A 15,859-nucleotide genomic window follows, 5' to 3' on the forward strand; every position below is an offset into this window, starting at 1 on the left:
GAATGAGGTTATTCACATTGTTCCAGTAAAAAAATGACATGTGAATGAGACCTAAGATACATCACAAAGATGCAATATACCAGTATGTAGGTAGTCTCAAAAATTCAAAAGCTTGCATAACTTTTGTGGAATTTTAGTCCGGCCTATTAATGGTGTTATTAGCCTGTGAACTCTAGTTTTGTTTTGATATATTTGACTTTCTTGAGTATATGAGCTCTTTGCAGGTTCTTAAAAGCTGGTCTAAAAGAAAACACAAGTGGACTGCTATTGGAAAGAAAAGCACTAGCTGAGGAGCCACCACAGAGGAGGCCTTTCATGTGATTGTTAATTTGTTTGCAAGAAATCTTTTTTAAGGACTTGCTGGGAATAAAGCTTCTGATTTTGATTTGATGACCACTTTAATGGGAATTTTTCAGAAGTGTCATTTGTAATTGTCTCAGTGCAGAAACTGCACTGCAGAGATGTGGCAGAAACGGAACTTCTTTTTCAATGCAGCATCTCTGTTCTTTTTTTAAAAGTGCACAAAAAATTAATATTTGCTTACAAAATCACTTAGCTGTGTGTGCTCAAACTTTGCATGTCTATAGTCACTTTGCCTGTCTGGCAATATGCCAAATTTTATACAGAACTGAATTCATTTTCCCTTTTTTTCATCAGTTCGGCAAGCAGCTGACTTCTGTAGATACAGGGAATTATGTGTGATTAATTATAACCCCAGGAGGTAGGCAACATGTGACCTCTGTTCTCAGCTGGACTTTTGTGTAGCTTAAGCGTTCTTGCTCAAACTCCTGAGAACTATAAACTTAACATGACAAGGCCAAGAAAATAAAATATCCAAACTGGTTTTACTCTTAAGTCAGTGATGGGAATCATCTTTGCTCTCCAGATGTAGTAGCATTACAGCTCCCAGCATTTCTTACCATTAGTTATGGTGGCTTGGGCCACTGGTTCTCTTCTCATTGCCAAGTGCTTTCATCTCTATTTATTTGGAGTCAGAATAGGAGCAACTTTACATTTACCGTCGACACATTTGACTGCAAATGTTCATGAGAGGTCTGAGGAGAGAAGCCATGCTTCCATTCCAAGGTTACAAAAAGTCCTAGAATTGGGACATGGCAATGCAAGTAGCCAAGTTTAGACATTACCTAACCAGTTTGAATCAACTCACGAAGAGGGAGTGTATATCCTTGCTTTTTTCACATGGAAAGTATTGTGTGAAGAAGTACTGGGCAGTGATTATGCACAGGAAATAGAACTTCTTCTCAGACTTGTCTCTTTCTTTGAAGGAACACTGGAATGGAATGGAATGGAATGGATGTTCCTGTTTACATGTTGAGCCATACTTGTTAAGTTATGCCTGAATGAGGCTAGTGATCCATTCACATGTGTTCACCAAGCATGTCTAGCTCCACATTGACCCTGGATTATCAAATTAGCCATCTACTCCACTCTTAAAGTTTGTGGATTGATTTATTCTAGTCTAGGATTCCACCTCTGCCCCCAGCTCTTAAGACACCAAGAACAGGAGAAGGGTTCTTGCCCTTCCATCCTTGGTTATAGGTAATGCCTAAGCTTGGCTACTTGCATTGCCATGTCCATAGTACCATCATGGAGGCCTCTTTTCTCAATCTGTCTCTCTGGCCTGCTTTCCTGCTGATTATAGCCAGCAGGGAGTGACAGTGTAAAGGGCACCCACTGGCCAGGAGGTGCCATCCTTGGTATGGGTTTTCAGGAGGTATGAGAAGGAAATAGTGTGGAGAGAGAGATGGCAGCACAGTGATGTACTGCCTCTTTTACAAAAAATAGAGAAGTTTTTAAAGGTAGCAGGATACCTTAGGATGACTGAGAATGTTTCTCATTTGGAAGAATCAATGTCACAAGCCAAAGATTTATTGAAAAGGGAAGCCAGAGAGATCTGTGAGGTGGCGGTAGGAATAATAAAGCCTGTGGATTGTTTCTATATTAATTAATCTTACAGTATGACTTCTTGGTTGATGAAGTAGCTGTGTTGCACTGGCTCTTTAACAGAATTTTGGCTATCTATAATCCAAAATTTATGTTGTAATGATACTGTTATTAGGCCAAACAAAAAGTCACAAAATTCAATTGCCTTAGTTTTTGCCAGGAAAAGATGGTAATAAGACGTTAATAAGGAGGGGGGGGGGAGGAGGACTGATTCATTGACAGATTGATTGATTGATTTTTTTTTTGCAAGAAACACTAGAGGGAATGCATAGCTATCTCTTCTGTGGTGTTAGGTATACTTGGTGGTATATATGTATTTCTTTGCATGCACAACCCAAAATACTGTTTTTATCTTAAATTTAGTATATGTACACATAAGAACTTTTCTGTTCTGACATGAAATAGCTCACATTGTACTCTGCCAGTCACTTTGTTCTAGTGGGTGTGTTGTTGACTCTTCCATGCTGATTTGCCAGTGCTTTCTGTTCTTTTTCTGTGACATCGATGCATTGTTGTTATGTAATGCTGCAGCAACAGACAGAGGAAGACATCAGTAGCCAGCTCCATGTTCACTTTGCAAAAACATTGAATGTGTGAGGAGTGTAACTTCCAAGCTGCTTGTACAGCCTCTTAACACTAAGGAAAACATTATTCTCTGTTCTTTTGATTGCATGTTCAACCCATTATTGTTCCATCTCCTAGTATTAGGCCAAAAAAATATTTTATCCATATCTTAATCATTTGTGACTGTCATTATGTGCCACCATATCACTATACTATCAGATATTTATGAAAGTTTAGACATAATCCACTGGTAGTAGGATGAAATGGAAAATACATTTTGAAAAGCATTGTAAGACACAGGTAGACACATTTACATGAAGCCTGTTTTATTTTCCAGAAGCCTTTAAAAATAATGTGTGTAAGTTTACATTTTTTGAAACAAAGTTCATATGAAAGTAAAGAGGAATTTCAAGTCTGAAATTTCAAGTTAACCAAGGATGTAAAAGATATGTGCCTTAATTGAAATTTTCTGGAAATGTGTCCAGTTTGTAGTGCGTGACACTGTCAGTGAAAGCATATGCATTTCTTTCATCTTTGTGCTTTGAGGAGGAAACCATGAACAGCAGATTTTCCATGCAGGGATTTTTAAAGTCCTGTAACACAGTATAGAACTTGGATGAAAAAAGGAATGCTGCTGGGATTCTGTGAAAAGCAATTGAAAAGAAACAGATTTGCATTGCTGCTTATTTGTTTCCATGCCTGCATCTTTCACTTACATGGTGTATATGAAAGGGTTCCATGTTGTATTTGATATAATCTAATTCAATAGAAAATGTCATGGTGCATCACAATGACACCTTAAGTTGGAGGAAAACTACATGTAGTATTTGACATCATGTTCAAAGTTGTTCAGGATGCTCCATGAACTTCCTTAAGCCTGGCAAAAGGCCCAGAGATGGCTCTCTTGCCTCACCCTGTAGAACCTCTGTTAGACATTTGAGGCACATAACTGGTCTGAAAGGAAAAATAACCCAGCCAGGTAGACATGTCATCATGTTCAAAAGTTTATTTTTCTCATTTCATGGCAACAGCATAGTCTACCACAAGAGTGCCTATTTACAAGCTTCAGGAATAGTCTGAACGCAGGTGTGTTACATGAACTAGTGCAGTTTTTCTCATTAACCTACACTTCTCTGAGTGTATTCCTACTTATTCGCACATATGCATGTTCTGCTGGCTACTTGCAGCAGTCAATCAAAGGAGAGGACATACAAACTTCTGCTTGCATGGTCACCTATTCCCACTGGTGTCATATGATCTTGGCTTTAAATAAATGTTTGATAAAAAAATGTAGTGTCATTTCTCTCAGAACAAAAAGACATGTAAAGCCTTCACTGGTGTTCTCTGTCTCTTTTCTCCCCCTACTTTAGATTCTGACGAACCAAGGCAGGATTTTAATATAATTAACCCCCCCCCGCCCTTTCTCCCAGTTGGTGGGCAAGAGGAAAAGAAGCAATGGTCACGTGGAAGGCTCCTCTAGGGTTTGAGGAGGGACCGTTGTTGCTTCCCGTTCACCCAGTCATAACTTGGGGTGTTTATGTGTGCGTGTTGAAAAAAAATGAATACATTTGCCCCTCCATATTCACTAGGGTTAGGGGTACAAGACCCCTGTGAATATGGAAAAACTGCAAATAAGAAAAACACCACATTATCTCTAGATTCTCCAGTGCAACTCTATGATCAACGTCCAACAGACACTGACCATAGAACTGCCCTGGAGGAGCTACAAATGCCTAGCAGAGTATTCTCTCTAGGAATCTTTAGGTCTTTCAGTGCAATGTTTAGTTAAAGCTGACACAGAGTTGCACTGGATGACCTAGATATTCCTAGAGAGAATATATTAATCAAATTCATGAATAATCAAATCCGCAAATATCAAATCTGCAAATATGGAGGGATGAGTGTATTTATTTCTCCATGTTGGCTAGACAAAGCAGTATATCAGGAGGCTTAATGAGGGCAGAAAGAGTTAATAACCGAGGGGGACCATGTACATCTTTCTGTATACTACGGTTAAAAGTGTGATAGTGCTTTCTTAGATTCCCCCCCCCCCCCCCCAACAAAGGACAAATGCATTCGAATCACATTCTACATCCATTCTTACTGGATAATTTTCATCATGTTGACTGGCCCTCACTTGAATCTTACTGGACATCTTGCTTGTCAAAAGGATTTAACTTGAGTATAAATTGGCAGTACATCTGCTGCCAGGAAATAAAATCACAGAAACTTTTAAAAGCAACTAAACATAATCAAATCAATGTTTTTAATGTACATACCTTTAAGTCTGTTTAATGAATTAAAAGATTCCTTTTTCAAGTTTTATTTGCCATCTGTCAAGCAGTGTTTTTTGGCTTCAGTTACGTGCTAAGTGAAGAAAGTACTTCAACAACAATAAATTGCTCACTGTATGTAAAATGAGGCCCTCATGCAGTCCTTTTCTGTCACACCTTTTGTTCTAAGGCCTTTCAAGATAGGTTTTTGGAATGTAGCCATCGAAATGAAGGAATGCTTGGCATGGATTTCAATTGTTGCAATTCTTCTAAAGTTATATTTCAGACTACCACTGGATCATTACTACTGGGTGGCCTTTTTGGGGATAATTATGTTTGTGTATAAACAAATCAAGTACATCAGTTTATTTCCTATTTGTTGGCTGGAACCATTAAGAATACATAGAAAATATTCATTTTTGAGTTTACATTTAGCAACTAAAATGTCAATTGCAATTGGAGCAGGGGCATCCATAAAATAGCTGTTTTTTCCATGTGTGAGATATTGCTTATGATGTTAGATCTAGCAGATATATTATGGATTATAGGAAAGTGGCAGTGAAATGACAGATTTCTACAGAACGTATTTGCCTATCAAGATAATACACATTATTGTGATACAAATAAGTATTCATCAGTTTCTTTGTGATAGTGTTTATGCATGTGTCTTTATTTTATTTTATTTTATTTTTATTATGCACCTATGATACAGCGGCTTAGTGGTTAAGATGCCAGTTCTGATGATCAGAAGATCAGAAGGTTGGCAGTTCGAGGCCAGAGTATTGCATGATGGGGTGAGCTCCCGTCACTAGTCCCAGCTTCTGCCAACCTAACAGTTCGAAAGCATGAAAATGCATGTAGATACATAGGTACCACTTCTCAGTGGGAAGGTAACAGCGTTTCTCATGGTGGCCACATAACCACCAGAGCAGTCCTCAGACAACGCTGACTCTTTAGCTTAGAAATGGAGACGAGCACTACCCTCCCTACAGTTGTTTACGACTAGACATTCATGTCAAGGGACTATCTTTACCTTTTATGACAATTATAGCAATGGGAACCCCCAAAAAAGATTTTTTTAAAGGTAAAAACAAAGTCACCATTGTATTCAGACTTACAGTCTAGTTAGAGCAGTGCAGTCCTAATTACACTATACTACATTGGCTGTCATTATAAAGTAGTGTTGTAATACGTAATTATATTATGTAGTGCTAAATTACTTTTGAGAATGCATTAACAGATGGCAGAGTTACTTATTTCTGTCCTCACTGTGTTGACTGAAATTCTAAAGATAATTTTTGGATATGCTGTATACTTGGCCCTCTACATCCATGAATTCAGCACCCACAGACTCAGCAAGGAAATCTTCCATATGACTTTGAGAAGGCATTGCACACATGCATATGCAATCCCCAACACCAAACTCCACATACTGATTCTGGTTGGTTTCACTCTTGGTTTTGTAGGAATTTTGACCATTACACTCAAGTGAGACAAAAATTCAAGCTTGGAAAACTCATTTTGGGTAGCAAACTGGGATGTTCAACACTTGACTCCAGGAAAGTATCATTCCTCTGCTGCTATTCCTCTTTAACTGTTCTGGCTGCCTCCTGTTGCATTCTGGGATTTGCAGTTTAAGCAGAAGCATTTAGAATTCTCAGCCAGAGAGCTCTTAGGCCTCACTGAACTACAAGCCCCAAAATGCAAGAGGAGGCAGCCAAAGCAGTCAAAGTGGAATAGCAGCACTGTAAGAGTGTAGTGCAGTAATATGGCTTGAGTAGGGAACCTTAGGTAGGGAAGGAATTCCAACATGCCTCCATCCAACCAACCAGTCAACATTTTTCCAACTATGTGTGTTTCCTTTCCCCTTTGATTTCACAAGTGGAATTTGGTACTGTCTGGCACTGTACTGGGCATGTTTCCTCAGAAGTAAGTTCTGCTGGTCCAGTAGGGCTTCTTTCTTATGAAGTGATTGCAGCTGCTTAGGTCATATACACACTTTCAAATAATAGTGTTCCTTTTATTTGGTTCTCTTTGAACACTGACTAACTTAGTGGTAAATTACTGCAAATTAACTTATTGCAAATTATAAAATCACATCAATTACCATGGATGAGGTGCATGTCTTCAAATTAGTGTCCACTTGAATAGAGGCTTTATAAACAGGCACTGTAGGATGTTAGCTTCTTGTCAGTAATGCTTTTGGCTGCTCTTCTGTAAAAAGAGTGGTGCACTGGAAATAAGCACAAGTGTAAGGGAACAGTCCCCTTCTCTGGGCCTCTCTCTAGCTCTCCCTTTTCCCCCTTTTCCTTAAACAGTTGGCAAACTTAGTAATATATCCAGGATGGGTGTGAATTACCCACTGCTCTGTTCCAGTAAACAGAGAGGCAGCATTAACAGTTCTGCAATACAAGAATCGTTTGAGGACAGTGTGTCATAACCACCACTTGAACCTTTTCAATGCACAGGCTCAAAACATTGCTTCCAATTAACAAAGACGAAAATCTGCTGCAGTTTGGTTCTAACAGTCAGGATGTGTGTGGTTTTAGTATGTCATCCATCTAAGCACATGATGCTTGGGTAAGCACTGGAGCCTGAGTTATGATTCACTGGGGAGAAGGATGGAAAACAATGTCTGTCTTAAAGGCAGGGAAAATAAAATGCGTTAAGCTATGCATGTGAGAGTGACTGGGAATGGTGGTAGTGGGGTGGGCCTCTTCTGTTTTGTACTAAAGACTTGTACAGTAACCAAGCCCTTGAGTGTAATCTGTTCATACATGAACACATTTGTAATGCTACAATTAACCTTAGTTATATTGATATAATATATTATGATTCAGGATTGGAATAATAGATTTTCAACTTGGGACTTTCATGTTATGTCCCAGCTGAGCCATGAAACTCACTGGCTGATCTTGGAGCAGTCTCTGAGCCTACTTCAAATGATCCTTGTGAAGGTAAAACAAAGAAGAGGAGAGCCCATTGGAAGAAAGGCAAAAATAAGAAATGTAACCAGTAAAATTAACTAAATAAACATATGCTTTAGAATGACTAAAATCAGGTAGTTTCTCCAATGCATTACTGTATTATAAACTCACAGGGTCAGCAAGATAGTGTCTTTTATTAGTAGGTGAACCCCAAAAGTAACATCAAGATAGAAAAGTCTCATTAGGTTAATATTAGCTTAATTAGGACCATATAGGTTATACCAGGGGTAGGCAACCTGCGGCCCGCGGGCCGGATGCGGCCCGGCAAGGCCTTGGGACCCCCAGCCTGGTCCTGCCGCCGATTGCCGCCGGGGCCTTTGGGGGCAATTGTCTATAGAAGCCTCAAAAACATGCATTTATATTAACATTTTTTAAAAAATCAGCAAATTTTTTCGCGTGTCCTCCATTTTTTTTAAAAAAAGTGTCTTACATTTGAAAATTTTGTCCTACATTTGTCCTGGTTTATTTATATATTTAATTTTTAAAAATTATTTCATTATTTATTTTTTTGGCTTTGGCCCCCCAGTTGTCTGAGGGACAGCAACCTGGCCCCCGGCTCAAAAAGGTTGCCTACCCCTGGGTTATACATATCTCTTCTATGGCTAAATGTATACATGCACAGTAATGTATGTGTTTTAAACTGTGCAGTTTATTAAATAAGATGATGATACAGGAGGTCATGGTGCACTTTAGTGTAGCTCAGGTTACACAGAAGAATGCTAAGGCAAATAAATAATATATGGGGCCCCTTTGGAAATATGAAGATAGTGGGTAGTTAAACTGGATTTAAGCTTGATTTGAAAAGTCTACTTTAAGAGAGAGATCTACAGTAAAGCAAAATAATCTACCACAGAGAGCTTTATCTCAAGCTAAAACCCTCTCTGATCTGTTTCTCCAGAGCACAGCTCTTGCCTGCCAGCTAGCAACACATGGTGGGGAAGTGTTTCTGCATGGGCAGACACTGAGCTCTTGGACTTTTTCCAATGGGGTGAATTTGGCTGAATATAAAATCACATGAACTTGTGTATAAGGGAATGGCATGGGAACTCTTTCTTTCCCTAAACTGTTCAAGTAGCAGAGTTGCCACTGCCTCTATAACTGCCCTCTCACTGCTAGAAATAATGCATTATTAGTATGCCACTCACACAGATAGGATTTACACACGCAAACACTCACATAGTGATAGGAGCTTTAGAGTCAGTAGGCAAGTATGCTACTAGTGCTGGCCTGTACAATTGCTGATCCTCCAAGCCAGATGCACCCTTCAACTATGTATGGAAGTCCTTCACAGGCATAAGAAGTCTCTTTGCCAGCAAAAAACTTGAAATTTGGGGAAATGGCAGTATACCAGATGTAGAGATGTGAAGACATGGCAGAAAAACATAGGCAAATTCAGGAGAGGGATTTTTTTTTTCCTGTCAGTGGCCATTTTTCTACTGTTCCAATGTAAAACTGAAAAATGTGATGGATGTAGAAATATTTTCTTTTTTGAAATGAAGGCACCCATTCCTGTCTGATCTTGGATACTAAGCAGGGCCAGATTTGGTTAGTACTTGAAAGGAGGACCAGAAATGAACACCACGTGCTGTAGGCTATGTTTCAGAGGAAGACTATATCTGAGCTTTCACTGCACAAGAAAACACTATGCAATTATGGGGCCATCATATGTTGACAGGCAACTTAAAGACACATAAACAAATATTTTCTTTCAGAATGAATGAAGTGCTTTTGTAGACAAGGTTTTACTTAAAATGTGAGTATGAAGATTTGTATTTCTAACAATTGACACCATTAGGAGCAAAGGATTATTTTTGTGCGTGCTTTAGGCATATACATACTTGAATCCAAGATACATTTGCATTCATAACGTTAAGGTACACATGTTTATGTAACATAGTCTTTAAGATTTGCAATGCTTGCTTTAGTATGGCGTATATTCACAATTTTGTTTAAATAAAACAGTTTCGTATTTTTGAATTTGATAAATATGCTCATTAGCACAATTTTACATGCTAGGTTTTGCAGGAATCATTTCATGTTGCTAATGCAGTAAAAGAAGCAGGTTGTATATGAAAATCTGTACTGCATGTTTTAACTCCTCCTCCCCCATTTTCCATTTACACACACACACACACACACACACACACGATCAAACAATAATGAATAATAACAAATATTAAAAACTTTATTTTTACCCCGCCTCTCTGTCAGAAGACAGACAACACACTTTCTGAAAATTTTTAGAAGGCCACAATGAATTGTAAATGATTTGATAAGTCAGGTCACTCAGATATATTTGAGGATTCCTTCAGGGTGTATTAGATGAAGTAGCTTTAGTTGTTAAATGTAACATTTTTCTCAGTGAGTTAGTCCAAAATGGCCTCACAATAGACAGAGCTGCTCTGGGCATAATTTCCTCTGTGTATGGAAGTTCTCCATTGGGGAAGACTGTTCCAAGCCCTCCATATTACGCAGATGTTTCTGTTTTATGTGTTTTCCTCTCATCTCCAACAGCCGTGAAATTTAATGGACTTAATAGACTAGCTACCCCACTGTGTTCTAGGGTTTCCTGCAAAGTGACCACCATTCTTGCTTACCTAAACATGGCACAAAATTAAGTGAAAAATAAAGATGATAGTTCCACCCCACCATTAGAAGTTTAGAAAGAGGGAAGTCACTTTTACAATGTTTAGTCTATAGTTGGTTATATAACTTTTAAAAGCAAACTTTTTGAGGATGGGAGCCCTGCTTTCAGCATACAGTGTTTTGGACTAGTAGTCTGAAGTGGTTCCTTGAAAAAATTTAGGGTCCCTGATAGAACAGTGTTCAAACACACATGTTGCTAAAAAGATACCTTGTGCCCTCTCTGTGTGGATTTTTCTCTGCAACACAAAACCTCATAGGAAATGCTGTGTTTTACTTCTAGGGGATACTTTCTGCTTATGGGTGACTATGCCCCATGCGAATGGAGTCAGTTATGCTAGTTATGCTGGTTGGTACACAGAGCCAAACAACACATTTCTGTGCATTTACACTCTGAAGTAAGTCCCAGTAAATTAATTAAAACTAATCCCAGGTAAAGTGGAATTGGAGGACAGTTAATTGTTTGTAATCATTAATTGAGTCTCTTCACAATACATCCAAATTTAATTCACTGAATAATGATATGCACAAGTGACAAACTTTTCAATAGATTCACTTTTTTGTATATGTCTGAGAGCAAGTACAGGGAATAAGAGCATGATTAAGATGACAATATAGTGTGAGACACTTCAAATCGCCCACCCACCCACTGAAAGAGAACGAGTGAAAATAATTTTTAATTTACAAAATTACAGTTGCTTCTGTGTAATTTTAGTCTATTGGACATCAGCTAATCAGAAAGGCTATTTTAATATAGCTAGTGTTTATATGAAGAAATTGTGTTTACAACGATCATGTGCCAAATGCACTAATATTTTATAAACAAGATGTTTTTTTCATTGAAGTGCATTTACAACACATAATTAGTATCTCACTTAAATAACTTTGTTTTTGTTGAAGTTAAGCAGACTTCTGAAATAAATTAACTCCCAAATGACTCCATAACTTTAAATAAGTAAACATAGTGTGTTCTCCTGTGAATGTAGCTGTGTTCTATCAGGTTTGGCAGCATCATTACTTCATAACTCTTTTACTACTCAGTAGTTAAATCCACTGGTCCCTGGCATAGTTTCTTTCTGTTGCTAACCCTCTTCATATGTTACATTTTATGGGTGACAATGTTCATAGCATGGGGACATAAAATGTGTGTTATGGTAGAAACATTCCATAAACATAACATAGATCACTGACAATTACTCTTTACATCATGTTCAAACAGGTAATTGTGGCTGACAAGTATATCTGTTAGCTTTTTAAGACTGCATATATAGATTTGTGCACATGTCTGATTAAAGACAATGGGTAAACCAAAACAATGCTGAAACATTTTCTTGCCTTCAGGCCAGTGCCCCCTGAATTCAGTGTGTGTGGCTGAAATAATGGTCTGTTTGGTTTTCTTGTAGAATGAAGACTGCCAATGGGGATTACCGAAAAGAACATCGAGAAAGAAGCCGCAGTCCAATAGACCGGGCTGCTGCACCAACAATGAGTCTTCATGCTAATCACATATATGCCTCAATCCCAAGCTTAACCATGGATCAACCTCTAGCACTGACCAAAAACAGCATGGATGCTACCCGGTCTGTAAGCCTCACTCCTACAATGACGTCGGTGGAACGGCAGCAGGTACTTGGCTTATAGAAGAATAGATGGGTGGGTGGGTGGATAGACGGATAATGAGACAAACAGGTGAATGTATGTCCTTCTGATAATTGTCAGTTATCTCTGAGATAGTAAAGAGGCTCTTTTCAGCTAACATGCAGGTATCTTCTCAAGGAAAAAAGGTGTTCTGTAGCTCTCAGAGGGGACAAAAAGAGGAAGACATTTTGTTGTCACCGCTGCCTTAGGTTAACTCATTGTCTTCCACTATCTTTTGAATGCATCACATACTTGTTTGCAGGTAATCTGTGTCTTTCAAAATAGAGGCTTGATCTGTTCAAACAAAAGATGAGATAAAATGGATTCTGGATTGCTTAATTTCAGATTGCAGGTGCGGGAACTGAATGGTTGAAGGATTTTACAAACCAAAATGAATGCCACCATTTTCCTTCAGTTGACCCATAAACCATCTTTTCTAACCCCTACTTGGAGGCCACTAACACTTCCTCCTCTGTGTCTTAAACAGCATGAGAGTATGCCATGCAGTTGCTGCAAAACACTACCAATTTTCCCTACAGGTCTGGATGACTCTTCATACTTTCCCTTTTGAAGGCGTGTTTTCCCTTGAGGAAAATTCCTATAGATATAGATAAAAACACCTTTCTTGTTTGTGCTATCTTTTCCTCAAGTTAGGGATAGTCAGTAATATAGCACATTGCTTCTTCTCCAGTGTTCAACTAGCTGTTTAGAGCAAGTGGAATATTATAAACTACAGCCTAAATGATCAGGGATATAGCTGAGACATGGCTGCAAACATATCTGTGCACAATGGAGCATCCTCACACAATCATTATCTCAGTCAAAAGTGCTTATCTTTGAAATTAAGATCAATTTTCCAGAATTTGATGAGTTCCTCCACAGCATTTCTAATGTTTCTTGTGCTCTTCCATTTTGATTTAGCAACTGATAGGCATTTCATACTTTGCCTAGTATTCCTTATACTTTGTAAATATATCTGGGATGGGATCTGATCCCTTTTTGTTTTGAAAGTGTTTGTATTATCAAGTGATGTATTAGTTTGTATGATCCATTGTGCAAACCCAACTGCTGATTTTCTGCACACACCTCCTCTTTTCCAGAGTTAGTTCAGTGATGACAGATGAGGAAGGGAGAGGCTTCCACTGACGACATTAGGGCTCTTGATAAGTCTTGCTATTGTTTCTCAGCTTGGCAGCCAGTCCTGCCACTCTAAGGGTACATCAGGAGCTGTTTTTACTGGAATGGACTCTAGTGATTATGGGCAGATCTTTTGAACATTTTGTTGAATTTGGAACATGGTTGCCTGTCTCCCACACTGGATGCTACAGTGAGCTTTGCTAGTGTCATAGGATTGTAATCATCTCTGTGTTGGCAGTTTTTCTGTTTCAACTTATTGGGAGCAGTCTTTGTTTTTTAGTTGTGATTTTATTGTACAGTGGTCTCTTGGAATCCGCTAGGCTTTGGTTCCAGGAACCCCCCCCCCCCCCCCCCGATAATAAAATCTGTGGATGCTGAAGTCCCATTAAATACGATGGCATAGGAAAATGGTGACCCTTATATAAAATGGCAAAATCAAGGTTTGCTTTTTGGGATTTATAATTTAAAAAAAAAAATACTTTCAAGCTGTGGATGCTTGAATCTGTGGATAAAGAATCAAAGTTACATAAGGCTGCTGTATTATAAATTATGATTTTTAAAATCTTACGTATTTTATTTTCAATTGTTTGAACATCACCTTGAAAAATCAGTTATGAGGCAACTACTAAATTCTAATAACGTTCTTTGAAAAAAGTACACTGTAAACAGAGTGCAGCAAACAGCAGAGTTGCAAAGCCTCTGTTTGTTACAGTGGTGCTTTATGTGGCTTCTGTACAAGGTGAAAGGTGGGTGCCCACAATTGTAATTACACAAAGGATTAATTCCCATATAATACTGAAGCAATGTGGGAACAGCCACCATAATGATGTAGTCCTATCTGCATAGAACAGCCATATGAGTTAGGAGGAGGAGGAAGATGTGTGGGGTACTTTCCGCACCAGCATTTTCTGCAGCCCTACAATGGAAGCAGTGAAATCATCCCAACCCTTATAGTTATTTTCTCAAGCCTGACTTGGGCCGTGCTGAAACAGCTTTCATCATTTTCTGTTAACGTATAAACTGGCCCATATGTAAATTGAGTGCTTTACCTGCCTTGAAGGATTCAAAGGAATAAATCAGCAGACCTGATATTCTTTCCTGTCCTTTGTTAGAGAATGTTCAGTGTGTTTGATTTTGCTGTCAGTTCAGAAAGATGCAAATGGCATTATGCTCCTCAGAAACAGAACAAACAGCAGCAACCTGTTGGTTTTGAGTTTAATTTGTTGAAATTTGACTCATGTATCCTTGATCTTGCAGTAAAATATAATCTCTTCTCAGGATGTTTTGTGTGAACTTGGTATGAAACAATGGAGCTGTTCTGCTGTTTTGTATGTTAGTGTGTTTTTGTTTTATTTTTGTTTTGTTTTTTGAATGGGTAAAACACAGGAAGGAAGATCAAAGGCCTGGGCTCTGCTCCTGCCTTATAATTTGGCCTTTATACTACTCATAAGAATCAGGTCATTACATTTAGTAGCTCTCAATTGGACCTGGGTTCATGTGTCACGTCATCAACAGATGACAATTTTAGGAAATTTTGTAAGACAAGTAAAATGCAAAAAAGCAAAGATCCCATGCTTGTTAGCCTGTATAGAAGCTGGTTTTAGCAATGATCAACAAAAGTCCATCTGCACTGAAAAGAAAGCTTTGCCAGAGAGCTACACATTTGGGAGAGATCTGCTATCCCCAGTTCTATGACTTAGAGTAACAAGTAACAAGTGAGGGATATGAAGTCGACTAAAAATACTGGTCTATAAGGAAAAAGGCAATATAATAGACTTCATAAAGAAGCACACAGGGGAACCCTAACTATCTTTTTCTGCTTCTCTTGTCCTCTATAGGTAGATAGTTACTTGTGCTAGTATGGTTGTACATTCCTTCACTTTCAGCACTTCTGCTTACTGATGTGGCTATAAATCCACAAGATTAATCTTCTCTTTTAGGACTAGATGACAGGGGAGCAGATGGGGTTTCCTTAACCATATTCTCTGTTAGCCACCCCATTTTCTCAACAAGCTATCTCTAAGGAGGTGAAGTGTCCCATAAATAAAGCAATATAGCAATAACAATAGCAGGTACATTTCTATAACACATCCCAGATCTGGGAGTACATCTCTTTCTGCAAGAATCTGATATATTCCTGATTCTCTTCAAACAGTTGTATGGCTCTGGTCATCTGTTCCAAAATTTAACAGTATCTGATCCTACTACTTTAAGTCTTGACATGTTCTCTGTTGGAGGAATGCCCAACTGTTGCTTATTTCCAGCTGGTTCAGCTGTTTGCTCCACCTCTGAAGCAAACTGATAATCACTAGTAGATTTAGAGTCTGTATTGTCTTCAGCCAAATCTACATTCAGTTTGGGATTGGGGCTTGCTTGCTAGTGGATGTTACATACTTCACCATTAAAAACAACAACAACAACAACAACAACAACAACAACAACAACAAAAAGCTGCATATCAGTCATTCTTGCTTGGTGATCTGGTCTTCAGCATCAGCTTCCCAAAGTTTTCAATACATCAGGCCTTGCCTTAGTGTTTAATGTAGAATCACTTCCCTGTACTGCTTGTTGCTTGGTAGAGGTTCACTGTTGACATCTTTTGAAGGGAAATATATCTCCATGGGTGGGTAAATTCCTTTTGCATTTGAAGTC

General features: G+C 38.6%; 1 protein-coding gene across 3 annotated transcripts in view; it reads left to right on the top strand.

The window, feature by feature from the left end:
- LOC149321513 (transcription cofactor vestigial-like protein 4) overlaps nucleotides 1-15,859 on the top strand; it is a 144,754-nt gene that overhangs the window by 118,566 nt on the left and 10,329 nt on the right. For 2 of the 3 annotated variants that reach the window (XM_089523448.1, XM_089523445.1), the window contains one exon: nucleotides 11,836-12,058. In XM_089523448.1, coding sequence (XP_089379574.1) covers nucleotides 11,836-12,058 — 223 coding nt within the window. Of the gene's footprint in view, nucleotides 1-6,657; nucleotides 6,732-11,835; nucleotides 12,059-15,859 lie in introns of those variants that run through there. The other variant, XM_089523455.1, reaches the window with a different exon arrangement.

Source organism: Sceloporus occidentalis, unplaced genomic scaffold (genome assembly GCF_023333645.1).
Source record: "Sceloporus occidentalis isolate IW3139 unplaced genomic scaffold, rSceOcc1.0.p SCAF_1, whole genome shotgun sequence".
NCBI lineage: Eukaryota > Metazoa > Chordata > Lepidosauria > Squamata > Phrynosomatidae > Sceloporus > Sceloporus occidentalis.